Source organism: Taurulus bubalis (genome assembly GCF_910589615.1).
Source record: "Taurulus bubalis genome assembly, chromosome: 19".
NCBI lineage: Eukaryota > Metazoa > Chordata > Actinopteri > Perciformes > Cottidae > Taurulus > Taurulus bubalis.
This window is the reverse complement of record NC_136607.1, coordinates 19,025,157-19,051,408: the sequence shown is the minus strand read 5'-3', so window position 1 is coordinate 19,051,408 and position 26,252 is coordinate 19,025,157. Positions and strand designations below refer to the sequence as shown.

Here is a 26,252-nt window from a genome sequence, read left to right as displayed (position 1 = left end):
TCTTTCTCTCCCCCATCGGTTTATGGAATGGTAGTTGGCCACACATGAAAATACAAGATGATGAAAGGGCTAAATTAGGTTATATACATGTATTCTCTCCAAAATGTTTCAGGAAAACAATCCAACTAGTTAAGTATCACTAAATTAATGCAGCAGGCTGGAGCGGAAAAATTGCGCCATCGAGTACATCGGCTATTTATTTCCAAGTGGTTTGACCCGCTTTGTGAAATGGCCGAGTCACATCCGCCTGCAGAGGCAGCACTGCATCCTCTACAGGAGTCTGAAGGTTCCCCCTGCAATCAACCAGTTCACCAGGCTCTGGACCGCCAGACTGGTAAGAGAGGAAGGCTGTAGCATTCTCAGCTGTTGGGTCTTTGATGGCACCATGAAGGCATTGTTTTGTTTGTTCTCCTCAGACACACAGCTGTTCAAGCCGACCCACAAGTACCGGAGAAGAAACAGGCTGCTGGAAAGAGACCCGGATCAAGAGGCTTCCTGTCCTCCATGCAGGTGAGTCACACAAAGAACAGCGGAGATGATGGTAACATGTTGTGGTGACTTAAACCCTTTGTCTGATTGGGTTGAACATCCCATGTTAATCATCATTTATTGAAGTTCATTTGAGTCTGGCCTTATCGCAATGATGCAAGAATTTCTTCACCTGAAACGCACCGTGATGGTTTAAAGCTTTTTAACCCTGAGCATTGGCCAACATATCAATACGATGTTTCCAGGGAAGGTTTTTCTGGGTAGACGATGATTTTCCTTTCCCATTTCTCTGCAGGTGTGAACAAGCGAAGCCCAGCTGGTCATCATTGCCCATGATGTGGATCCTATTGAGGTAAGATTGTATTGCATTATTTTAGTGGATTTTGCCCCGTTGTATAGAAAGTGGTCTCTGGCAATGATGTATGAATTTCTTCGACTGAATCCTCTGTGTTGATCACTTATGAGCTTTTTAACCCTGAGCAGAGACCACATGAATATATGTTTTACTGCCACATTTATTGTAAACATTAGTCTTTGATCAGTCATCCTTTTCACTTACTGGAAGTTCATAATTTGATCAGATATTAATATTTCTCCTATGGTTCCTTGGCTTCTCTAGCTCGTCGTCTTCTTGCCAGCTTTGTGCCACAAGATGGGCGTCCCAGACTGCATCATCAAGGGAAAGGCTGGACTGGTGCACAGAAAAACCTGCACTTCAGTTGCCTTCCCTTGTTCGAGAAGAGGCCGAAGAACTTCGGCATCGGTAAGTTTAATTTGCTGGAGTTCTGGGAGAACGTGTGAAGGTGCAGATGATGATGAAGAATATTTGCTATCTTAACAACATTGATGACAAACTTTAATCACCAAGATCGCTGATGCACGCTGATGGGGAAATGAAAACACCAAGTTTGGTTTCAGATGCTAATTTATTGTATTTCCCCACAGGCCAGGATATTCAGCCCAAGCGTGATTTGACCCGCTTTGTGAAATGGCCGCGTTACATCCGCCTGCAGAGGCAGCGCTCCATCCTCTACAAGCGTCTGAAGGTTCCCCCTGCAATCAACCAGTTCACCCAGGCTCTGGACCGCCAGACTGGTAAGAGAGGAAAGCTGTAGCATTCCAGGCTGTTGGGTCTTTACTGGAACCACGAGGGCTTTGCAGATGATGTGAATAATATTTGCTATCTGAGCAGCAGTGCTGACATCCCACCAAGATCACTGATGCATTTCTTTAAATAGATAGATAGATAGATAGACCACTTGTTGTGCTGTAGTGGACATGCTGCATGTAGCTGCTGTTGGGTATTTTAATTAATATTCTGTTTGTTCTCCTCAGCCACACAGCTGTTCAAGCTGGCCCACAAGTACCGGCCAGAGACAAGGCAGGAGAAGAAGCAGAGGCTGATGGAAAGGGAGACACCCCGACCAAGAGGCCTCCTGTCCTCCATGCAGGTGAGTCACACAAAGAACGTGAGATGATGGTAACATGTTGTGGTGACTTTAAACCTGACTGGGTTGAACATCCCATTTTAATCATCATTTATTGAAGTTCATTTGAGTCTGGCCTTATCGCAATGATGCAAGAATTTCTTCACCTGAAACACACCGTGATGGTTTAAAGCTTTTTAACCCTGAGCATTGGCCAACATATCAATACGATGTTTCCAGGGAAGGTTTTTCTGGGTAGACGATGATTTTCCTTTCCCATTTCTCTGCAGGTGTGAACAAGCGAAGCCCAGCTGGTCATCATTGCCCATGATGTGGATCCTATTGAGGTAAGATTGTAATGCATTATTTTAGTGGATTTTGCCTCATTGTATAGAAAGTGGTCTCTGGCAATGATGTATGAATTTCTTCGACTGAATCCTCTGTGTTGATCACTTATGAGCTTTTTAACCCTGAGCAGAGACCACATGAATAAATGTTTGTCACATTTATTGTAAAACATTGGTTTATCAGATTAATTCATTTGTCCGTAAGGGAAGTTAATAATTTGATCATTAATGTTCTCCTGTGGATCCTTGGCTTTTCTGGCACGTCTTGCCAGCTTTGTGCCGCAAGATTTATAAAAATCATACTTTTTTTTTTTTTTTTTTCAGCTCTGTCACTGGGGAGGTAGTGTCATGGGAACCAAATCCACATCACTAAGATGGAGAAGGCAAAGTAAAGAACTGGCCACCAAGCTTCGTTAAACTGTTGGGAATAATAAATGTTCTAAAAGAGACTGGTTGTGTTTTTCTATTGCTTGACTAAATAGTATTGTGTCTAGTTATGTTTTATTTTATTGCTACAGCTAATGAGCTAAATAGTATTTTTTGAAATCTAAATCCAACTTCATCTACAACTATGTTGGATTTTTGTCTGACTAATTGAATCAATACAGTATCCTTCTTGCAACATTGCTAAAGTAATGTTGCAGATGATTTATATCTCGAGGATGTAAGTTGTTCTCTTGCTCAGACTCACTTAGAAATGGTTTGTTAGGAGTGTGTTCATGGGGTCAAATGGACAGATACATTTTTACGCCTTTAAATTATTCAACATTAGGAACTTTTTAGGGTTCTATAAAAACTTAATTTGTTCCAGCACAATGTCACTGCAGTAGTTTAATTTTCTTTAAAGCATCTGTGCAACGTATTGCAGCTTTTAGGAAGTGTTGTACCTGAGCGTCCCCATCAGTTTATGGAATGGTAGTTGACTTTACTGTTTGAACATGGACAAAAGGAGTGGCTTGTCCCTCACAGGGACCCTTACTACTGAACAGACTTTATGTTCCCAGATAAAAGATGTTTCTTCTGGTACCTGTTCAGAAAAAAGAAAGTGATTTGTATACTGTTAACTTTCTGTTGCTCCGAGTTCCTTTTTATATTGTTCTGATAACATTACTTTAAAATAAAAGCGTGCAATACACTAGTTTTTCATTCATTATTGAATTTGGCGCATAATGTGATAAATTGCAGTTTATCACAGAAATCATGCGATTAATCAGTTAAATGTTTTCAACTTTGCCCAGCCCTAGTAAAAATACAAAATGAGAAATGAAGTTATATTATACACATTTATTCTCTGAAACATAATTCAGGAGCACAATCAAACTAAAGTATCACTTAATTGTATTTATTAACGCAGCAGGCTGGAACGAACATACATCAGCTATCTGTCTTCCAATATTCCAGCCAAAATATAATACACGGTCACTTGTTCAGCATCAAAACTTAATCTTCTTGATGAACTTTGCATAAAACATGTAGGAGGTTGCTGCACACAGGCCGTACCTTCGGGGAAAAGATGACAGAATAAATGAATTCAGTAAATGTATCCAGTACCAGGACATTGTGTGTTTTAGTGTCCCGACATGCGGGCTGGTCATCTACGTACCATGTTGCGATGTACTGCATGTGCTCGTTCCTCAGGGTGATGCGGGTTTGTCCACCTATCGGCCCGCCAGGAGTTGTGCTCTCTGTGTGAAACAAGACGCCACCACGAACATTACCTTAGTTAATACAAGTGGGTTTAACAGGCTTTTCTGCACACCTGTGCATTAAAGAACTGTATTTATTTGACATTCACTGTGATGTCGAGTCAAAGACCTTGGTGGCTCAGTGGAACTTACGAAAGTCTGCATCGATGAAGACGGGCTCGGCTCCAGTGACGCTGCCCATGGCCTCCAGGTCTCGGTAATGCCAGTGGTTTTTCACCACGTCGTTGTTCGGTACAAAGGGTTTACGGCTCTCCGTCAGCCGAACGACCCCGACGACCTCCACCTCACCTTCCACCTGAAGGAAGCATTGTGACATTTTGTTTGAGTGAATCGGCTGCAAGGGAATCAAAACTCAAGTTCGACAGGAAGCTTAGGTGCCGCCGTTTCCTTTAATATAAAATGTGATGTTACGGTTTTGTGCGGTTGTTTATAGCTGCGGCAAAATATAAATCCAATACGATCAGATGAGTACTGCAATAAAATGTTTGTGTTAAAGTTAAGAGATTCATGTCTGTTTCCAGGCCTTAGAGCAGGGGTGCTCATTTTGATCTCAAGTGACCAGTAAAATCATAGCATAATAACGCATACATAACGACAATATTTCTCTGTTTAAATCATTTGGATGATAAACCCTATTTTAAAAAGGTCTTTCTACAATAAACTAGAAACATGAAGACCAAAAATTCAGACACCAGCCCACTGCTTTGTGACGCCACTTTCATGACGGGATCCATTTTTAACGACTTGTAACACAATGCTACAAAGGACTTTACTTTATGCCTCTTTTGTTTATTCAAATCTGCTGAAAGATCAGAAATCCTACCCGTCACAGTATTCCTTGATAGGTGGGGTGCCCACATTACCCACAATGCTACTTGTGGGTAATGTGGGCACCAGGTTGAATACAAATCTCTAGTTTTGTTGCATCGATTTTGATTCTTTCTTTTTTCTTTGGACGTTCCATCGTGTGCAACCAAAGTGCGGCGTTAAACCGGTAGAGTCGTCTTCATGAAGAGGTTGGCGACGCGTGACATCATCTGAAACACTGACCTGTCCCTTCATCCTGGTCTCTGGTCGTATCTTCTGCCTCGGGACGTATCCTCTGTTCACCAGGATTGTGACGCTGCAGGTGAAGGTAGCAACGATCAGCGGGCGTAAGAGAGGACTGAGAGCGGTTCATGTTTTTAACGTGGTCCTACCCGAGGTCGGTGCAGTGGAACGGCGTGATGACGTTTGCGCCGGTCTCTCCGCTTGAAGACAGCTGGCCCGCCTCTCTGGCCTCTTTCTCCGGGTCGACCGGTGAGCGCGGCAGGATGTACAGCTCCTTCGCGTGGTCGTACTCGCCGCGCACTCGCACCCGCCGGTACTCCAGGCTTTTCAGCTCATTAGGACTAAGCTCCGGGGAGGAAAATGGCAAATTAATAACAAAGATACCGATTTTGAATGGGGGACAAGGACAAATTGTTGAAGAGAAATTTATCAAGGAAAGATAATAATGTTGTTTACAGCTTCACAACACGAGAGGATTGTGTGCTTTGAATGAATGAAACCTTCAATGCGGCTCGGGGACTTTGCTTTGCACAAAGATAATAATAATAATAGTTTTAATTTATTTAGTGCTTTTCCAAATGCTCAAACACGCTTATTATTATAAAAGAACATCGAGAGAAAGTCACCAGCCGTATATGAGAGCACATAATATAACAAAGCAGAATTATTTTTGCAACTTGCAAGAGGTATAAAAGCAGAAAAAAGGTTACCTTATGCCGCATATAAAAATGATTTGTGACCATTGTATTGATTATTATATAGTACATTCTAAAGGTAGGTGCCCTTTTTAATTAGTAAAACATATTAGTCTTAATTTGTTTTATTCTTTGAATATATACGTTAATGGTAAAGAGAATTTGTCGCAGTATACAGACAAAGAAGATTTTTTTCTTTTTTTTAAATGATTTTTTGACCTTATATTCAGTAAACTGGATTTCTTAGAAAGCAACTTGCATATTTATATTCCTAAAATCGCTGGATTTAGTGGACTGTGGGAGTGAGAATAATCCAAATATAATAATAATAATAATAATAATAATAATAATAATAATAATAATAATAAGTACTTACTCGAGAGGAAGAGGGATGGGTTCAGCGGTGGTGAGTCTCGACAGCTCATTGATCAGCTGCATTTTCCGCTGACGCCGTTTCACCTTCACGGAGACAAAATGTACCACAAGTCCATCCAACAAGAACAAAGCATCTTATTTGGTAAAATGTGAAAACACAAAAGTAAGCGGGCGGTACCTGCCAGGTACCGAGGCCAAAGGTGGTGACCGGGATGAGCAGCAGGAACCATTTGAAGAAAGAGTCTTCGGCTTTTTCCGCTCTGGCTGGTGTGGAGCTCGACTGTCGGCCAAAGGTGACGAACTTACCTGGAAATTCACAACAAAGCGCGAGACGAGAGGTGAAGACGACTGGACGCGTGAAAATAAGAACATGTGGAACAACATATGGGTTTCACCCCGAACATCTCTACTCTCGTACATGAGAAGGGAAGTGACATGTGAGATTATTATATTATAGAAACAGTTACATGTATACAACATACAGGCTATTGCTGCTATCTTTCACAAATATAAAGACAATTTGACCTTGAAAATATTATCATATTGTAGGCTCTGCAATGTTATCCATAGTATTATATTAATTGATATGGACTATCTTCTTTTATTTAAAATACAGCTTGTTCTGTGCATGTTTTAGTACAAATGGAAACATTATGTGTATTAACAGTTACCTAAACGTTGTGTTTATTAACAGTTTCTTTAATATTGTGTTTATTAACAGTTACCTTAACATTGTGTGTATTAAAAGTTACCTTAACATTGTGTGTATTAACAGTTTCCTTAACATTGTGTGTATTAACAGTTACCTTAACATTGTGTGTATTAACAGTTACCTTAACATTGTGTGTATTAACAGTTACCTTCTGCACGTTTGGAGAGCAGCAGTCTGGGCAGGACGAAAGTCCTCTGGATGAAAATGACATGCGACTGCAATGACAGAAAATCAGCTCAGGGATCTGCAACCACTGAAAAGTGACATATTCTCTCTCACACACACACACACACACACTTATATACGACGCGGATATGAAACACGTCACTCACCTTTAGTTTCAGCGTCTTCAGCACCCTGGAATAAGCCATCACTAATTTTAAAGAAGACATGTTCAGTCAAAACACACAGAGATGGGTGAGCCAACCGACCACATAACAGCTACATAACTCATCAGAAGGGGGACCTATTTGGGTGTTACTACTTCCGGTGTGCGGACGCTTCGCCCCCCGGACGTTACCCACGTGTGCTCACATGAATGTGTTGATATTTTTCTATCAGTGAGCTCCGGTCTGTTTTAAAAGAAAAGACTCGTTTGTCGACATGGATCTCGCCTCCAGGGATTCCTACATGCAGAAGTTCGCCAGCAAAGTGTTTTCTCAACAAAACCAGGAACCAAAGAAGAAACCGTTTGGTAATGTCGGCTAGCTTTGTAGCTCATTTACACCCTGGACTGTGCTGCTATGCTAACAGGACTGCGCTGTAGGTGTGTGTGTGTGTGTGTGTGTGTGTGTGTGTGTGTGTGTGTGTGTGTGTGTGTGTGTGTGTGTGTGTGTGTGTGTGTGTGTGTGTGTGTGTGTGTGTGTGTGTGTGTGTGTGTGTGTGTGTGTGTGTGTGTGTGTGTTTTTGTTTGTTTTTGTTTGTTTGTTTGTTTGTTGGCTGTAGAAGAGTACTAACGTAGTAAAAGGCGATATGGGTCATGAAACGTGGTTATTTCCGCTGCTGGCCAAAGGAGGCGCTACAATGTAGCGAGTGTGTTCGAGACATGTAACAGAAATATGCAAATTCGAAGGACTTTCTGCTTCTTTTTGTGTGTTAAATTTAAATACCGTTGGCTTTTTGGGAGTACTTGTCGTGCACAATTGAGGGCATTGCACTCCAGGGAAGTGTGACGTGTTTCACTATTCTTCTGCCATTTTACAAATAAAACGGTTCATTGATAAAATGTGTCAAAATGTGCTTCCCAACCTTGTTTCAACCCCTACAAGTGGTTAAGACAATAATACAGTTGGTCTTAACATGACGGGCTTCAAAACAAATCTAAATTTCAATATACAGAATGATTTTTGTTGATGCAAAAGGAGGACATTTTGGAGATTTACCTTTTACATTGAGGGGTCTTAAAGGGAAGGGAAAGGTTGGGAATTACTGAAATAAATGAAAAGGAGAAGAAAAAACTGCAGATTTAATGATAATAAAATATGTGACTCAAACACCTAAATTATTTGTTTCTTCACGTCCCTCAATAACACAGTAACTTCTCGTCCGACGTTATAAGCTTTTATCTCTCAGAAAATAACTAAATAAGATGACTGCGCTTTCCCCCTCTTTTTTTTTTTAACAGGGAATTATATTTCGTTTGACGGTGGAATATTAGTATTTAAACGTTCATAATGTATGTGATCATTGACTCGTGTTTATCTGTGTGTAGCTTATTTCAAGGTTAAAAGTGACGCTGGTCCTCCGCAGAAGAAGAAAAAGTGTAAGAAGAAACATTTTAAAGAAAAGGCCACTGATGAGAAGCGACCGGCTCCGAAAGCCCAGCAGAAGCCTCCTCCCTCTCCTGCGGCACAGAAAGGCCCGGCATCGGCCAAACTGAATGGGTCCAAAGCTCAGAGCATAAATGCGCCTCAAGGTACAGTAAGTGTATCCGTTACGCCGTCTCCTGATTGTTATTTAAAAAAATAGTTCTGGCCGTCACTTATTCATCTTTCTTTTTGTAGAGTCCACCTTCTCTACAGTAGATGTACTACGCAAGAGACTTCATGAAAAGATCGAGGAGTCCAGAGGGCAGGTATGCAGTACTCAAAGGTTTATTTATGTGGTACTCAATTGCATAATTTGACTATTATTATTATTGGGGATGCACCAATACCACTTGCAAGTACTCACATTTGGGTACTTGCTGATATGAGCACTCAATAATACCATTACAGTGAATATGAAAACATGTTTTATTTTCATCAGATGTTCCTCACTTTCTGACCGTATGAAATTAAATAGACAACGTGGTGCTGTTGCAGACATTTTGACATTCAGCTTTGTGTTTTCCCGGAACAAGCGGAGCATAGTTTGCACTTGGTCATCGAGTCCATAACAAAGTATAAGCAGGTTGTGGAACTGCAAAACTGCACCTTAGTTAAACTCAAAGTTAAGTGTCTGTTAGACTAACACATCAACTCATCTGTTTTCAGGGAGCCCCAAAGGACGCAGCATCGGAGGCAGTCCTGGCAAAGCGAGCCAAAAGAAAGATAGAACGGGAGCGCAAGAAGAGGAAGAGGAAAGAGTTTCAGCTGAAGAAAATGGCCGAAGAAAGTGCCAAAGAACTGCAGCCGGAGATAAAACAGGAAGCGGCGCGCGCCTCGGCCGCGAGCAAAAGAAACAAAACGGCCATCTTGTTCAACAAGGTGGAGACGGTGGACGAGGGGTACATCGACAAAGTGCAGAAGAAGAAGAACAAGAAGCTGAGCATGAAGGGCCAGCTGACGCCGCTGACGGGGAGGAACTTCAAGCAGCTGCTCGGCCGCGTCGAGGCCCGCAAGGAGAAGCTGGAGCAGCTAAGGGAGACGGACGAGGGGAAGGCCCGCAAGCTGGAGGAGAAGATGAAGTGGACCAACGTGCTCTACAAGGCCGAGGGCCTCAAGATCAAAGATAACGAGGTCATGCTGCGCTCCTCGCTGAAGAAGAAGGAGAAGAGGCACGCGCAGAGGCAGAAGCAGTGGAGCGAGCGCAGCGAGAACGTCGTGGGGAAGATGCAGCGGCGCCAGGACAAGAGACGCAAGAACATCCAGAAACACACCAAGGTCAAGACCGAGAAGAAGAAGGACCAGGCGAGGAAGAGGGGCCGCATTCTGCCAGAGGACTTGAAGAAAGTGACGTTGTAGAGGAGGACTGTTGTTTTACGGCAGAATAAATGAATCGTACGCTATGTTTTAATGTTTTTTCTTCTATGGCAGTGATATATTTACATAAAGCGCTGCTGCTCGTCAAGTAATATGATGTGCAATAAAATTGAATCCTTCTGATGAACATGAATGACTAATTTGTTTATTTAACCAAATATCGTGTCGTTCTTTAAGGGGTTAGCTCGACATTAGGGGAAATGCGCTTATTTGCTTTTAGTTATGAGACGAATTATACTACTCAAATATCCCCAGACTCACACACTTTAAGGCGTGAGTCTGAGGGTTTAGTTGTGTCGAGTGTTTCAGTCTCTCGTTGACATTTTGAGCCTTTTTATGAAAGTCTATCTAATGCTACGACAACAATGGATGGCAGCGTCACTGCCGCAAACCACTCTCCTGTCGTAAAACCTGCCCGAAAGCCAAATAAAGCGTAACCCCGCCCCCTGCTGGATACAAGCCGGAAGTACACCACACACACAGAAAGGACACGTAAGTTATCAAACTCTGTTGGCTAAACGAAACCAAAGCGCATGTCAATATATATTTGGAAACGTGCGTGTTCCTGCTTGTTATGCTATCTTTTGTTCTTTATATGTCTGTGAAATACTTTACTACTCGCTTTTATGTATTGTATAAAAAGCTTTATTATTGCTTTATTGTTAAGACTAATAGTCAACAATCGAGTGGCACAGAAAATTAAGATTTTCTACAACACACATGGTGTTTGTTGTCAAATCTAAGAGCCAATCAGCTCTGGTGTGGCGAAAGCCAGGCGTTTCCCATCATGCACTGGGCCACGCAGTCGGTGGAGCGCTACTGCGGCGCCAGACTGCAAAGGGCCTCCCCATTTATACAGAGGTCAGAAATGCACTTTACCAGTGCAGTCAAAAACTGGTAAAGAAAGTCATGAAAGACCTTCTTGTAAAGTTTCTAAAGAAGAGAAACTTTCAAATGTATTTAGTTAAACGAAATCTGATTTGCAGGCGTTTAGGTTTTCCCACCTCCAAATTAGTAGTTCACAATTTGAATTTATTTTGAGATTGGTAGAAAATAATCAACAGGGTGAACCTGTCCCAAAACAACAACAACAAAAAAACTAAGCAGGGCGGCGCCAGCATCCAGGGCGTGGTACTGGAACCAGTTCAGGTCGTGGTACTGGAACCAGTTCAGGTCATGTAACGCATCACGAACTCCAGCCAGAACACGGCGGTGCTCAGCGGTGCAGCGCCGACAGACGCCGCATCATGGGAGAAAGAAGGGGGAAAAAAGGTTTTATTTTTGAAACGTTATGCTCTTATTGTGAAAGGACTGGTAAAGGGAAAGTTTTTAGGGCTTTTACAGTAAAACTAAAACAAAGAAACATCAAACAAGAAATAGTTATTTACTTAAAATATTAATCTTAAAAAAACCAATAAAAACACTCACATAGTACATACATATATATAAATACATACTTTTATATCTAAGTATCTTAATTGACAGGGAATCAACCAAAACAGGCAAAAAGTTCTATGAGCAAATCACTACTGAAAAAACAAAAACAACAACAACAACCAAAAACAACCAAATAAAATATGAAAGCTCAGGACAGAAAGACTGTCTCGTCCTCCACAGGGAACTAAATATCAGGCTAAACTTGTGCTCCTTGGGAATAAACTAAAGCACACGAGACTCACATCGGGAGAAACATATGTGTGTTCCTATATTAAGAAAAAAAGAAAAGTTGTATGCATTGGCCGGGAATCGAACCCGGGCCTCCCGCGTGGCAGGCGAGAATTCTACCACTGAACCACCAATGCTTGATGAAACTCTGATTGCGCAATCTGATATTCAGCACTGACATTGACCACTAGGTGGCTCTGCCGCACAGCCGGAGTTCTCCCACTGAACAACCAATGCTCTTCTGCTGAGACCTCAGAGTCCCGTACAGTCCCTCAGAGACCCCCAGAGACCCTGACCGACCCTCAGAGACCCTTGCACACCCCCAGAGTCCATCAGAGTCCCTCAGATGGACTCCTTTCTTTGTATTGGTCTTAAGTAATATTCTAATTTTCTGAGATACTGAATTTGGGATTTTCCTTAGTTGTCAGTTATAATCATCAAAATTAAAAGAAATAAACATTTGAAATATATCAGTCTGTATGTAATGAATGGATATAAAACACAAGTTTCACTTTTTGAATGGAATTAGTGAAATAAATCAACTTTTTGATGATATTCTAATTATATGACCAGCACCTGTATATTTTTTTTTCTTTCTATGATATACAAACACAAACTAATATGTATGTGTGTGTGTTTCCTCCTAATCTGATTGTAATGATTACACAAAATGAACAAAGTTCAGTTAATTTGTAAAAATCAGATGTTGTGATCGCTCGTAAGTATGTGTGTGTGTGTGTGTGTGTGTGTGTGTGTGTGTGTGTGTGTATGTATATATATATATATATATATATATATATATATATATATATATATATATATATATATATATATATATAATGTGTGTGTGTGTATATATAATGTGTGTGCATATGTGTGTATGTGTGTGTGTATATAATGTGTGTGTGTGTGCATATATAATGTGTGCGTGCGTGTGCAAGTGTGCGTGTGTGTGTGTGTGTGTGTCTGTGTGTGTGGGCGGAGTTTATGACCTTCTGTGGGCGATGATGTCAGATTGGTTACCATGGAGCCGAAGGAAACCACCACCACGCCGCCGTCGCCAGCCCAACGCCTCCAGGTCCTGGAACACGTGACATTATCGATACAGCAGCATCATCATCATCATCATCATCATCTTCATCATAATCATCACGGTTCTTACAGCCGTTGCTCTCTTATTCTGAAAAAGTAAATAACTGGCTGTGCCTCTAACAGACTTTAGGTAGTAAAATAAAAGTTTGAGCCTCTAATTGAGTCCTTTAAGTATTTTGTATTCATTAGCACATATACAACAAACAAAATGACATGCATGCTTAGATGATGCCTTATGAAAGAATAGAGATACTCTGCAATATCAACAAAGCCCAAAATAATCTCTCTCTCTCTCTCTCTCTCTCTCTCTCTCTCTCTCTCTCTCTCTCTCTCTCTCTCTCTCTCTCTCTCTCTCTAGCTTTAGCATTAGCTTGGTTAACCACTGGTTCACATGCAGAGCTAACAGTATGAAGCAAAACTAACCATATTATGCTAATGCTAATGCTACTCGCGATTAGCAACACAACATTGTTTTACAATATAACATTTAGTCAAAGCATAGAAAGCAATAAACAACTCGTATTTACCTCTTGAGGATCACATGAGCCCAAACCAGTGGCTAACTGGTCGCCAGCCACTAAGTTATGAACATTAATGTTCTCATACAATATTCAAGGTTCCCTCGAGGCGTTAATTAGCTTACGCTTCCTCTCACGGTACCTGTAATCCGCTGAAGTCCCGCCCCTCTACCTGAGGAAGAGATTGGATTGGCTGTCAGTCTCAGGACAACCAATTACCACACAGGAAACAAAGATGGACAGAATACCGCGCGACAGTCAGGCTTTGAGACAACGTGCTGCATAATGTGACGTCACGATGCTCATCTGCATGACCTCTGACCTTTGAGCTGTAACGAAAACTCTTATTTATATCTTAACCACTTTTACTTCATGTTTTAGAAAACTATTTACATCCTGTTGTCTAAATGATCATTTATAGACTTTATATGAACACGAGGAAGACCACAATGAACACGAGGAAGATCATGATGAACATGAGGAAGATCATGATGAATACGAGGAAGATCATGATGAATACGAGGAAGATCATGATGAACATGAGGAAGATCATGATGAATACGAGGAAGATCATGATGAACACGAAGAAGACCATGATGAACACGAGGAAGATCACGATGAAGATCATGATGAACACGAGGAAGACCACGATGAACACAAGGAAGATCATGATGAACACGAGGAAGATCACGATGAAGATCATGATGAACACAAGGAAGATCATGATGAACACGAGGAAGATCATGATGAACACGAGGAAGACCATGATGAACACGAGGAAGATCATGATGAACACGAGGAAGACCATGATGAACACGAGGAAGATCATGATGAACACGAGGAAGACCATGATGAACACAAGGAAGATCATGATGAACACGAGGAAGACCATGATGAACACGAGGAAGATCATGATGAACACGAGGAAGACCATGATGAACACAAGGAAGATCATGATGAACACGAGGAAGACCATGATGAACACGAGGAAGATCACGATGAACACGATGAAGATGATGATGAACACGAGGAAGATCATGATGAACACGATGAAGATCACGATGAACACGATGAAGATCACGATGAACACGAGGAAGATCATGATGAACACGATGAAGATCACGATGAACACGATGAAGATCACGATGAACACGAGGAAGATCATGATGAACACGATGAAGATGATGATGAACATGAGGAAGATCATGATGAACACGATGAAGCTCATGAGGAACACGATGAAGATCAGACAGACACATAGACACACACAAACACACACACACACACACAGACAGACAGACAGACACACACACACAAAACATACTCAGAAGCATTTTTGTAATTTGTTTTAAATCAAACAATTGCACATCTACAATTTGCACAATTTGTCAATAAGAAAAAAATAGACAGAAATAAAATAAAAATAGAAAACTGTAAACAAATGATATAAAGAGTAAAAGGAGACGCTAATGCTGTGTTCACACCAGAGCATTAGCAGAAGTCCTACAAACGCCCTCGTGTCTGATTGGCTTTCGCAACTCAACGTCGCCAAGGTTGGAAACTTTCAATTTTTGCGAATGAGGCGAATTTTCGCAATGCGCCATTCGCGCTGTCTGCCGGAAATTCGTGTCTGTGCATTGACTTTGCATGCAATCTACTCGCGCAAAATATTCACAACGCTTTTGTTGTGTAATTACATACAACACAGGCAATGCAGGCTATTCATGTTGTGATAGGTAATTTACATTATGTTTTAATTTGAAAGGGTTTATTTGTCATTTCCGCTCTCCTGTCGTTCTTGTATGTTTATTTTGACATCCCCACCGGAAGTCCCGCACACGTGGGTTCCGTTAACTTGACGCCGGTCTGCGGTGATAACAGAGGCACCGATTCCTCTGGAAATACCGGCCAGATTTGGCCTTTTTGCAACCGGTAAGCCGCCGATAATGAGAGCTAGTAGGACTTAACGGAGACTAACGGAACCACGGGGCGGGAAGAAGGTAAAACGAACCGTTAGAATGACCCGGTTAACTGCTACACACACAGTAAAGCCTGCTAACGGCGGCTAGCCGCTGCTAGCTCGAGCGGTTTCCTTTATATTTGCTCCAAATCCCGTGTTATCCTCACGTGGACCTGCTACGTCACACTTCCTCTAACCTCCCCTTCGCGTTACGTCATATTGCCGCGAAAAAAACGTGAAAATCTCCCGTTAAACTGACTGTGGAAACGGGTTCAGATTTACAGGAAGATCTCTGGGATTCTTTCCAACAGGAATATGTGAAACCTCGCGAGAGTTGCCTTACTTCATTTACACAGATACAGTATATTATATATAGATATTTATAAAGCAACTCTCTTGGTGACCCCAAACTCCCCCCTCTCTCTCTCTTTATATATATATATATATATATATATATATATATATATATATATATATATATATATATATATATATATTAGTGTGTGTGTGTCTGTAGTCACCTGTTTTAGTGTTTGTTTTGGCCTTCCCCTTAATAAATATTTCAGTAACAGTGTCACATGACATGTAGAATTAGTTTAGATAGATATATATTTACTGCAGGCAAGCACGTTAGAGTAAACAAAAATGGAAAATGCTCAATATATTCAATACAATAAAATGGCAGAGCAGAACATATTACATTTGAGAAATTTAAATAATAAAGAAAATGCAAAGTATATTTTTGGAGTTTGATTATTGATCAGTAAATGAGATCAGTTCTAACAGACTAACCTTCTGTTTTCATGGAGATAAAGTTAACTCCAGCTTATTGTAGAATGCTTTTATTGTGAAACTTCTGACACTGAAACCGGAAGTTGTTCCTGTTTAAATAAAGATTCCAGTTTCTTTGCCAAATGAGACTTCTTTATTCTTCTTCATCTATTGCCCCAAACCTTTTAGCAGCATTTATGTTTTGTTTTTGGTGAACATTAATATTTATTATTTGTGAAAGCTCAAACACAGTTAAAATAATTGTAGGATACGTTAACAAAATAAGATTCTTATTGTTGGACTTTTCCCCCGTTTGTATCATTTTCTGATACCGGAACATTTTTGTAAAAGTAATTTAGACTCAAACATTTATTTGGAAAACATTGTAAAAAGAAAACACAATATTCTTCCGTATATCATATCATATTTTTGTGATATATTATATTTAAATAATAAATTATTCACTTGTATTATTACAATGTAATTGTATATAATTTGATGAGTTTTATTTTCTGTTTTCTTAATTTAATGTTCTTAATTCTTTAGCTGGTGATCATGCTCACACGCCCGCTGACACTAAAAGAGGCCGACGACAGGGGGCGTGGCCTGGTCGCCTTGACCCCGCCCTCTGCTCTCCCATTGGCTGATGATGATCACAACGCACAAACGGGTGGGTTTCGATTTAAAAAATATATTTTTTAGTTTTTGTTAGATTCATTCTTTTATTTATTGGCATAAGTATTGCTTTCATTTTTTTAATGTATTTATTATTTTTTATATTATTTCATGATTGAAGTGAGATCTGGGCGATCGACATAATGAGAGAGAGAGAGCTGACTCCTGTTTCTCCTTTTCCAGAAGTTTTTTCTCCTCTCGCTCCTCCATGGAACTCCTCTTCCTCCTCCTCCTCACCTTCCTCTCCTCCTCCTCCTCTCTGTGCCCTCTCTTCCTCCTCGGCTCCTTCTCTCACTCTTCCTCCCTCCTCTTCTCCTTCATCTTTTACTCCTCTTCCTTCTTTGTCATCTACAACTATTTTCGCTCCTCCTCCTGTGTCCCTCCTTTCTCCTCCTCCACCTTCTGTCTCTCCTCTTTCCTCTGCTCCCTCCACTCGTCCTCCTCCTATGTCTTACTCTCCTCTTGTCCCTCCATCCCTCCTCCACCTGACTCCTGCTCCTCCCTTTATTTCACCTTCTCCTCCTGTGGCTCCTTTGGTTCTTCATCTTCCTCCTTTTCATTCCTCCTCCTCTACTCCTCCTGCTCCTCCTTCTGTTTCTCCTCCTCCCTCCCATTTGTCTCCTCTTTCTTCATTCCTCTGTCCTTCACCTCTTTCTTGTCCCCATCATTCTCCTCCTCGTTCTTCTGCTCCTCTTCACCACTCTTCTTCTCATGTTTCTCCTCCTCCTGTCCTTCGTTCTGCTCCGTCTTCCTCTCCTCCAGTTTCTCCTCTTCCTGTGACTCCATCCCTTCTTTCCTGTCCTCCTCCTCCTCCTCCTCCTCCCAGCTGCTCTTGCTCCTCCCTCCTGCCTCGCCTCCTCTCCGCTCACCGGTCAGAGATGCGGCGCCTCCTGCGAGGAGCTCTGTCCTCCATCGGCCGCCGCCTGGACTCTCTGGAGAGGAGCAGCGGGATGAAGAAGAAGAGGAGGAAGAGGAGCAAGCAGAAAATAGATGTGGGAGGAGCCTGTTCTCCTGGTGAGTCTGTTTCCTCAGAGGAACAGAGGAGCAACAACAACAACAAACTTTATTTAGTCAGACTTTACTTTAACTCATAAAGATACATTTGTTAATAAATGACAATAATTGTTTTTACACATTTTAACAATAATATATTTACATTTCTACAATTTACTATTATTATTTACACAACATATTCATAAAATTAACCAATTTCACAACTAAACTTGTCTTTCTCGTTTCTTCTTCAGGTTTGGGAGCATTAAGCCCCGCCCCCTCGTGTAGCCCCGCCCATCGCTCACCTGTTACCACCTCACCTTCACCATCGTCACCTTCATCAGACAGCAAGGACTCAACCACACCTCTTTCCTCTAGTTTGAGCCAGTCAGAACAGCAGAGGACAAGCAGGGTGGATGAGGAGGAGGAGGAGGAGGAGGAGGAGGAAGAGGTGGTGGTGGTGAAGGAGGAGGAGGAGGAAGGGGGGAGTTTAAGGAAAAGGAGGAAGAACCATAGAGAAATAGATATTACTATTTATACAGAAAACAGAGAGGAGGAGGAGGAGGAGGAGGATGCTCGGAGGTTCGTGGGCCGCATGGCGGTCTCCTTCAGAAGAGGAGCAGAGGAGGCACTCACGCTGCACAGATTCAACCACAGGAAACACAGAAGAAGAGGAGGGGGAGGAGCCAGCCAATCAGAGAAGGCCGTCAGTGTCGTCAGGCAGAATGGATTTAAAACGCCGCTACTCAGGTTAATTTTATATAAAATATATATAATTTGTACAAAGAGATATTAATGTACAATTTTAATTGTATAATTCATCTGTCGTAGATTTAAAGACAAAATAAAGACTTTATTGATTAAAATATTTAGGATTATATTTTTTTATTATATTTAGACTATACAAGTAACATATATAAGGAAATGTAAAGTATGAATACATCGCCAAATCATTATTAAATAATTATTGGATTAAAAAGTGTAAAAAAAAAAAAAATTATTGATAATACTATAAATTCATTATTATTTTAAATAACGAAAACATATATACATGTATCAAAACTATTGTAAATAATAATTGCTTGTATGTGTTGTAAAAGACACCATAATAGTATTCAAACTATATTTAGTAATTTAGTATTAACCCATTTATTATAATTAATGTATGTATGTGTTTATTTCTTATTTGAAATAACATCCCGATTGTATGAACTATACATTTTGAAAATAAATAAGTGAAAGTGTAATTAATTGTAGTCGACCATTAATTAAATATTTCAGTAAAGTTTATTTAAATTATAGTAATATAAACTTACATTTTATTAAATTTGTCCTTTTTTTCTTTAGCTCCTCTTCCCATCATGCATTGCACCTCCTGCAGGCAGCCAGGAGTGGTCGGACCAGCAGCCAAACAGAAGCGCTCAACATCTCTTCAGGCCAATGGCGTTTCTCTGACTCCGTCTCTCCGCCCTCCCTCTCCTCCAATCACAGTGCTTTCCACATATGGCACCTATGCTCCTCCTCCTCCTTTAACTCCGCCCCCATGCTGCGCCTGTCAGCGGTTGCCGTGGAGACAATGAGGGGCGGAGCTATTAGGAGTCCCCTGCGGTGCCTGAAGGACCTGACGGTCCCGCCCAGTCTGAGCAGCGACCACTGGTTGGTTGAAGCATATCCTCATTAATATTCATATTGAATTATTTAATCAGTCATTAATATTCATGAGGACATTGCTCCGTTTGTATTTACATGTTGTTAATTTGTCACTGAATAGGAATTAATGAAACCCTTTTGATAATTTAGAAGTTATTTTCACAATATTACTTTATTATCAATCTTAACTTTTAGTTTTATAAATATTTAAAAATAGATTGTTTAATTGTCAGCTTCATAGTTATTGATTCTGTCGCCATCTTGGATTATGGCCGTGGCCATGTTGTTTTTTATCAACCAGTGAACAGGAAGCGACCACTGAGGAGGAGAGACCTGTCAATCACCTTGTAGCCCCGCCCTAAAGCAAACCCTGCTTTATGGTCATTTTCTCAAAGACTTCTATCCAACTAGAGGAGTCGCCGCCTGGAGGTCAGGAGAGAGAATGTAGCTTTAACACATGAAGCATAGACTTCTATACAATCGGAGAAGTTGCCCGAGATAAGAGTCGGTGGACATTAGGGGATATTTTAGGGAGGGGCTACAAGGTGATTGACAGGTTGACACCAGAGACGTGTACGGCGTCTCTACGTCACTCCTCAGTCCAAATATGGTCACTTCCCGTCCAGTTCTCCACATACGACGCATTCTAGTGACATAACAACATTCATGAATATAAATTAAAATGCTTTGTCTTTGCAGTTACGGGCGAATGCCTACACCAAGGTAATTAAAACAAACACAATACGATTTTTATAAAATCTTAGTTTGTGTACTTTAATGTATGTCATTAAAGATACATTTTAACAAATCTTTTCCGTGTCTGTTTCAGCCCAACCTTTTCTGCCTGGCGACAGCCGAAGCAGCGGGCCAATCACAGCACCCGCAGCCTCCACCTCCTCCGGCGACGGCCCCTCCCCCTCCCACTATGTTCAGCCAATGGACTGTCTGCTGCTCCGCTTGCCGTCAGCCAATCAGAAGCGACCCCTGAGTTTCTCAGCACAAATGGAGAGGTGGAGTTTTCCTTCCTGTTTAACTAAGGTTTTCCCATAGAAATGAAGCAGACATAGAACCGACATTGAACCATTTTATGGAGTTTAATGTTGGAGGGAACGTTATGTAACCAGTGTAGCATTAAAGCCTGGTGGAATGAGCAATTGAGCTAACGAGCCAGCTAACTAGCCTAAGTCTGTTTATTGTATAAAACGTTAGCCCTCTACACAAAAATAAACAGATTTCAAATTTTTTTTGTGGTTTTGTTCTCAGCGCTGTAAACGAGTCTCACAGATACGAATCCGCCGGGCGTCACCGCGGGAAACGCTGCTCACGCCGATGGGCCTACCAAAGGTCAAAAGGTATGGTTCGATGGGAAGAGGAAATAAATCAGAATAAAAGATCAAAATATTAAAATAGATTGTTTTTCAGGTCAAAGAAGAAAGAGTTCAGTCTGGAGGAGATTTACACAAACAAGAACTACAAATCCCCCACCACAAACAGGTAGAAACTACAAATACAACATTTTACGAAGACTTTTTAATCCCAGTTTGACACACAGCATGCTTTTCTGTCTCGCTGCAGGAGTCTGGAGACGATCTTCGAGGAGCCCCGGGAAAAAAACGGCGCGCTGCTCCTGATTGGCCAGCAGAGGAGACGCAGGCTCCTCCTCTTCCCGGACTTCACTCAACCCAGGAAAAGGAAGAGGCCACAAGGTCAGCCAGTACTCATTTTCACTGAGCAGAGCCTGAACGCTCAGTGAAAATGTTAGAATTTACCTTCAGCCAGTACTCATTTTCACAGTACCACACCTCCTCTTTCCTCTAGTTTGAGCCAGTCAGAACAGCAGAGGAGGAGGAGAAGGAAGAGAGGTTTAGGAAAAGGAGGAAGAACTACAGAGAAAGAGATATTACTATTGATACAGAAAACAAACAAATGATAACTTATGATGCGTTCCATCATGAGAACGTTATCATTTACCTACAGCCAGTACTCATTTTCACTGAGCAGAGCCTGAACGCATCATCATGTAACTCAAGTGAACCTCCGCTGGCTCTCCGTTAGCGGTGCTGCTAACGTTACTAGCTCTCCTCCTGTTGGTTCTCCGTTAGCGGTGCTGCTAACGTTGCTGCTAACGTTGCTAACTCTCCTCCTGTTGGTTCTCCGTTAGCGGTGCTGCTAATATTACTAGCTCTCCTCCTGTTGGTCTAAACACTGATTGGTTGTTTACAAAGTTACATGATCAGAGATCAGAGATATCCATGATGTCCTGATCACATGTTCTACTGGATACTGGAGGATAAACTTTATTTACTCAGTGATGGTTAATGTTAATCTGTGTCTGTTTTAGGGGCGGGACTTCCTTTTGCTTTGGTTCCCCGGAAACGTGCGGCAGCCCGTCGGCATTGCCACGGCGGCGTGCCCGGTGACGACGACGCAGACCTGGACGTGATGCTGGTGGAGCGACTGAGCGCGCTGGAAGACTTTCTGACGCGTCAGGGCCTGGACGTGTGAGCTGTGACATCACTTCCTGTCAGCCGACCAAAGGCCAAATACACAGAGCTGCTAGCACACCTGCTACTTTTTTTTTTGCCGTGTACTTGATTTCTTCTGTTTGTATTTGACTTCTTCATCTCTTTTTTTTACAGTGTAGGCTGTGTAAATGTGAATTTTCGTAAATATTTAATATTTTTACTAGTTTTTTAACGGATGACCTATCAGGAGGCCACACCCACACGTGGCTTTATTTTAATTTTGAATTTTTTTGTGAATCGTGAAATATAAAAAGACTTCACTGCTGATATCTGTAGTACTCTGAAATACTGTCTGAGTACTCTGTAGTACTTCACTGGTGGTGAAGTATTTGGAGTTTTTAAAGTGTAATATATATTTCTGCTGAAAATTTGTCTATTTTTGAAACGAATAAAGTTTGTTTCCGCTCACTGAAGTTTGTTTCTTTATCAGAGTCATTGATCACTGATTGATCAGCTTCCGTCTTTTGCTCCTCAGTGAAATAATTCTGTCTGGTTGATTCCAGGCTGCCGACATCCCATAATATATTGTAGAGCGATACTGTTGGCCTCAAATAACTCGGGGAACACGTTTGAGTATTAACACTATGGGTAAATATAACAACACACTTCTATTAACATTTCTATCAATTTTTTTTCAATTACTGTATGGTTGGTATTCAACCCTCAAACTCGCCTCGCAGGCAGCCGCTGCCTCAGGTGACGGCTCACATTACATGAGACACGCGTTCCTTCAGTATTTGCTGCTATGAATGTGTTCATTTGAACCCAAATCCCATCCTGTCTTTGTGGCCTAAAGCTACGGAAAGTGTCCCAACGTGTGCGTTCACCGTGAAGGAAGGTTTACCTGGCAGACTACACTCGGGGCAAAACGGCGAAGCTCCATAGGCTACCGTGACGTATGACGTCCGTACGTCACTTACGCAAACAACATGGCGGCGGCCTTGCGGAGGGTGTGCAGCGGAGCGACTGTGAGGTATTATCTTTATTTATTCTTTATTCAATCCGACAGCTTGACGTCAGACAGTGACGTGATCACTCTGATGTAACGACAGTGTGACGTAGCCGTTGCGTGAGTGACGCTGCGTGCGGTTTCGGGAAACGGTGTCCTGTTTAACGTTTATAGTAAATGAACGTTTGATCGAGTCTAAAAGCCAAACGGTTACTTTGATGTGACGTCAGACAGGTGAGGAGCGTGTGAACCAGAGTGATGAAGGCTTCGGCTCAGGTGACATCAGCCACATGTGTCCCGTTCACCTATTTACCATCCGGTGAACAAGTGACTTTAAATGACCTGGTGCCTCGTGGGGACGACAGAGATTCGTTTAACTATTTTAAATGATTAAATGTATTTTAAATATTTCTAAAACTGTTTTTATTTTAACTGTTGAGCGGTTTGTTGTTTATTTATAGAGTTTCTTCTCGGAACTGCAGCCAGCAGAGAGCAGTGAGCACAGGTGAGTCTGTCTGCACCTCCTTTTCCGGTTCACCTCCTCTTCACTTCCGGTTCACTTTCATGGCTATTTAATGAAGGCGGGGACACGGGAGTGAATATAAATATAGTTAAATATTCACGGGATTCATGATGATGAATATGATGCGTTCAGGCTCTGCTCAATGAAAATGATTACGTCCTCATGATGCGTTCAGGCTCAGTGAAAATGACTACTCACTGAAGGTAAATGATAACGTCCTCATGATGCGTTCAGGCTCAGTGAAAATGACTACTCACTGAAGGTAAATGATAACGTTCTCATGATGCGTTCAGGCTCTGCTCAGTGACAATGATTATAAATTCAGATGTTTCCACATGAATATAAAATGGATATTAGAGATGAATTATGAGCTGTTGAACTTCCTAACAGTGCTGAGCTCATTGGTACACTTCATCAACACTCAAATTGTGTGTTTTTGTACAAATAAGAACTATAAATGCGGCGAGTCACATTTAATTGGTGCAGGTGAATATAGTTTAGTCAATTATTATTCTTAAAAAATAAATCATTAGCTTTTAATGAATCAGAAATGTAAATCATCTCTCGTAGGTTTGGCATTGGTTCAGAATAAGAATTAAATGTGCAGGATAGCAGCGTTCGTTGACCAATCAGCTGTCTCTCTTCAGGTCGGTCCTTCCTACCCAGCCGCTGGCCCCTCCCCCTCCTGTTAGTGTCAGGAGGCGGTTACCTCGGTTACCAGAAATACAAGTGGAGGGACCAACAGCAGGATGGAGTCGAGCCCGTTTTAGCCACGCCCACACAGGTAGGAGAGGTCACACCTGCTTCTTCTTTGTTGGCTTCTTCTTCTCCTACTACTACTTCTTCTTCTTCTTCTTCTTCTTCACTTTCTCCATAGAGCCTGACTTTCATTTTCAATCACACATGTATGCTCAACTCGCTGTTCGCTGCATTATTCTGACCAGGAGACAAACTCTTTCCTGACCACCAGGGGGCGACTCCTGTGGTTGTATAGAAGTCTATGCTTCATGTGTTAAAGCTGCATTCTCTCTTCTCTGTATGGTCAAACACTAAATACTTTAGGGCGGGGCTACAAGGTGATTGACAGGGGATGCTTTAGGGGCGGGCCTACAAGCTGATTGGCAGGGGATGCTTTAGGGTTCATTCACATTCGATCAGTCCAAACTGCTTGTATACTATTTGGTTTTAAACACATCCAGAGTATGTTTCTACTTTCTTTGTTTATTGATCGTTTTGACTGATATGAGGATTGGTTGACTGGGTGAAAGGTGATTGACATGTCACTCTGCACTGACTCCTCCCCCCGCCTCCTGATTAGTCCGTTCACTGAGGTGATCCAACTGATCAAAAGTCTATTTATTTTATTGGTTTGTCCATCATACTCAAAATAAATATATATAAATATAAAAATATGCATTTGATTTAAACAATGATTAATAATGATACAATTAATCTAACTAATTAATTGATTATCCTCAAGATTTTTTTTTTAAATTCCTGATCAATATAACAATTAGTTTCCCACTAATAAATATAAAAAACTTGTCTAATTCATATTTTAATATTTTATTCAATCATTTTCTCTTTATTTTTTAAAACTTTTGTTTTTCTTTTGTTTTTTAAAACAATATTTTTTTTTAAAATATACTAAATACTGGACCTCAAATTAAAAATAATTTCTGTGACACAGATGAATCTAATCACTGTATTTAATAATCCCTGAACTGAAGAATCTCTACTTTACTGAAGTACTGGATTTAAAACTTAAAACGGTTTTGACATGGATTGATTTCGTCAGTGGAGTGAAGTGAAGTCGAGATCAAACACATTTATCGGTGTGGTGAGATATTATAAATGATTTACAGACCGTAGCAAATAAAAAAAGGCCAAAACATATGAGGTGATGGAAGCAAATAAAATAAATGTTTCCTAGGTTCATGAAGTCCGGTACATCAAAGACACAACGACGGTTCATTTTAAACACGATAAACAATCATTTCTCAAATAATATCTCCCACTTAATCAGACTATAGCTGATCAAAAAAGGTACTAAAGGATGTAGTTTGAAGAACAGTGTTCTCTTGTGTTGTTGACACGTCTCTTAACACATAATCGGTGAAGATGTTTAACAACATGTGTGATACAGTTCTCTTCTCATAACTCACTTCCTTGGACTCGGTTAGAGACGGCTCCCCATTCGTACAAACAGGAAGTCGGTACAAAGGGGCGGGACGCGACCAAAAACGTTGTTGTGGCGTTTCACTGTCTCCTGGATGAATCAGAACATGTTCTTCTTCTGGTGTTGTGACTCTGTGACGTGAGTTGTTAGCTACAGCCTGGTTTGGTGCACGAGAACGACGTCCCGTACACGTCTGCTCAGGGTTGTGCCTACAAGACGGGTTGTTGGGCCTTTTGCCCCACGATCGAAGCCCAAAACATCTCATACTGATTCCATGACGGGGCGACATGAGGCTTCAAGGCCTGTACGTAAAGCCTCAAATCCACAAGAAGTCTCTTGCTGATCTCTGACAATGTGAGTTCTGCCTCTATAAATGGTACTTTAACACAACATCATTCACCCATTCACACCCATTCATACACTAATGGGAGGAGCTACCAAGATGGGAGGAGCTACCATGCAAGGTGCCACCTGCCCATGGGTTTAAGTGTCTTGCCCACACATTGACGTGGACTAGCGGAGCCGGGGTATCGAACCTTGTTACCGCCACTTGGTTGTCTAGTAGGCTTGTGTTAAGTTTCCAGGTTTCTGGTCCAGACCCAGGGGTGAGCAAGGTCTTTAGCTGCAGCTCGTCCTCCGTGAGGATGCAAGCTTTCATCGGCTCAGCCACTCAACCGGGCGTTGATGCACGTCATCAAATTGGCTTATTTTTGTCATTGAATCTATTGGAAAAATTGTTTTGAATCTTCTAATTTTATTTAAATGGTTC

At 41.4% G+C, this 26,252-nt stretch overlaps 4 protein-coding genes across 4 annotated transcripts; 3 read left to right on the top strand and 1 right to left on the bottom strand.

Annotated features, from left to right (window-relative positions):
* Nucleotides 1-36: 36 nt before the first annotated feature.
* LOC306751232 (uncharacterized protein) lies at nucleotides 37-2,753 on the top strand. The gene is made up of 7 exons (XM_079234780.1): nucleotides 37-510; nucleotides 785-841; nucleotides 1,109-1,252; nucleotides 1,435-1,584; nucleotides 1,825-1,940; nucleotides 2,207-2,263; nucleotides 2,588-2,753. Exons 1-4 carry the CDS (start codon nucleotides 386-388, stop codon nucleotides 1,457-1,459), a joined length of 351 nt encoding a protein of 116 aa, XP_079090906.1. The 5' UTR covers nucleotides 37-385; the 3' UTR covers nucleotides 1,460-1,584; nucleotides 1,825-1,940; nucleotides 2,207-2,263; nucleotides 2,588-2,753.
* An 823-nt stretch (nucleotides 2,754-3,576) lies between these two features.
* On the bottom strand, nucleotides 3,577-7,276 carry surf1 (SURF1 cytochrome c oxidase assembly factor). The gene is made up of 9 exons (XM_079235643.1): nucleotides 7,134-7,276; nucleotides 6,950-7,016; nucleotides 6,268-6,395; nucleotides 6,091-6,173; nucleotides 5,169-5,360; nucleotides 5,020-5,092; nucleotides 4,102-4,264; nucleotides 3,867-3,948; nucleotides 3,577-3,763 (listed from the first exon to the last, which is right to left on the bottom strand). The coding sequence occupies exons 1-9, from the start codon at nucleotides 7,191-7,193 to the stop codon at nucleotides 3,697-3,699; spliced, it is 915 nt and encodes a 304-aa protein (XP_079091769.1). The 5' UTR covers nucleotides 7,194-7,276; the 3' UTR covers nucleotides 3,577-3,696.
* Nucleotides 7,277-7,366: 90 nt separating this feature from the next.
* Nucleotides 7,367-10,110, top strand: surf6 (surfeit 6). The gene is made up of 4 exons (XM_079235403.1): nucleotides 7,367-7,495; nucleotides 8,513-8,716; nucleotides 8,805-8,875; nucleotides 9,276-10,110. Exons 1-4 carry the CDS (start codon nucleotides 7,405-7,407, stop codon nucleotides 9,963-9,965), a joined length of 1,056 nt encoding a protein of 351 aa, XP_079091529.1. The 5' UTR covers nucleotides 7,367-7,404; the 3' UTR covers nucleotides 9,966-10,110.
* A 9,088-nt stretch (nucleotides 10,111-19,198) lies between these two features.
* On the top strand, nucleotides 19,199-22,110 carry LOC306751537 (protein PRR14L). Its single transcript, XM_079235123.1, has 7 exons — nucleotides 19,199-19,313; nucleotides 20,007-20,030; nucleotides 20,137-20,317; nucleotides 20,571-20,659; nucleotides 20,730-20,801; nucleotides 20,883-21,013; nucleotides 21,649-22,110. The coding sequence occupies exons 1-7, from the start codon at nucleotides 19,201-19,203 to the stop codon at nucleotides 21,810-21,812; spliced, it is 774 nt and encodes a 257-aa protein (XP_079091249.1). The 5' UTR covers nucleotides 19,199-19,200; the 3' UTR covers nucleotides 21,813-22,110.
* The last annotated feature ends 4,142 nt before the right edge of the window (nucleotides 22,111-26,252 follow it).

Coding starts and splice junctions, on each gene's coding strand:
- LOC306751232 (XM_079234780.1), top strand. CDS start 386: ATGAAGGCATTGTTTTGTTTGTTCTCCTCAGACACACAGCTGTTCAAG. Junction 511..784: donor GCTTCCTGTCCTCCATGCAG/GTGAGTCACACA, acceptor ATTTCTCTGCAG/GTGTGAACAAGCGAAGCCCA. Junction 1,253..1,434: donor GCCGAAGAACTTCGGCATCG/GTAAGTTTAATT, acceptor ATTTCCCCACAG/GCCAGGATATTCAGCCCAAG.
- surf1 (XM_079235643.1), bottom strand. CDS start 7,193: ATGTCTTCTTTAAAATTAGTGATGGCTTATTCCAGGGTGCTGAAGACG. Junction 6,396..6,949: donor GCTCTCCAAACGTGCAGAAG/GTAACTGTTAAT, acceptor GTGAATTTCCAG/GTAAGTTCGTCACCTTTGGC. Junction 5,361..6,090: donor CCCATCCCTCTTCCTCTCGA/GTAAGTACTTAT, acceptor CCCGGAGCTTAG/TCCTAATGAGCTGAAAAGCC.
- surf6 (XM_079235403.1), top strand. CDS start 7,405: ATGGATCTCGCCTCCAGGGATTCCTACATGCAGAAGTTCGCCAGCAAA. Junction 8,717..8,804: donor GAGCATAAATGCGCCTCAAG/GTACAGTAAGTG, acceptor TTCTTTTTGTAG/AGTCCACCTTCTCTACAGTA. Junction 8,876..9,275: donor TCGAGGAGTCCAGAGGGCAG/GTATGCAGTACT, acceptor ATCTGTTTTCAG/GGAGCCCCAAAGGACGCAGC.
- LOC306751537 (XM_079235123.1), top strand. CDS start 19,201: ATGCTGCGCCTGTCAGCGGTTGCCGTGGAGACAATGAGGGGCGGAGCT. Junction 20,031..20,136: donor GGGCGAATGCCTACACCAAG/GTAATTAAAACA, acceptor TGTCTGTTTCAG/CCCAACCTTTTCTGCCTGGC. Junction 20,802..20,882: donor AAATCCCCCACCACAAACAG/GTAGAAACTACA, acceptor GTCTCGCTGCAG/GAGTCTGGAGACGATCTTCG.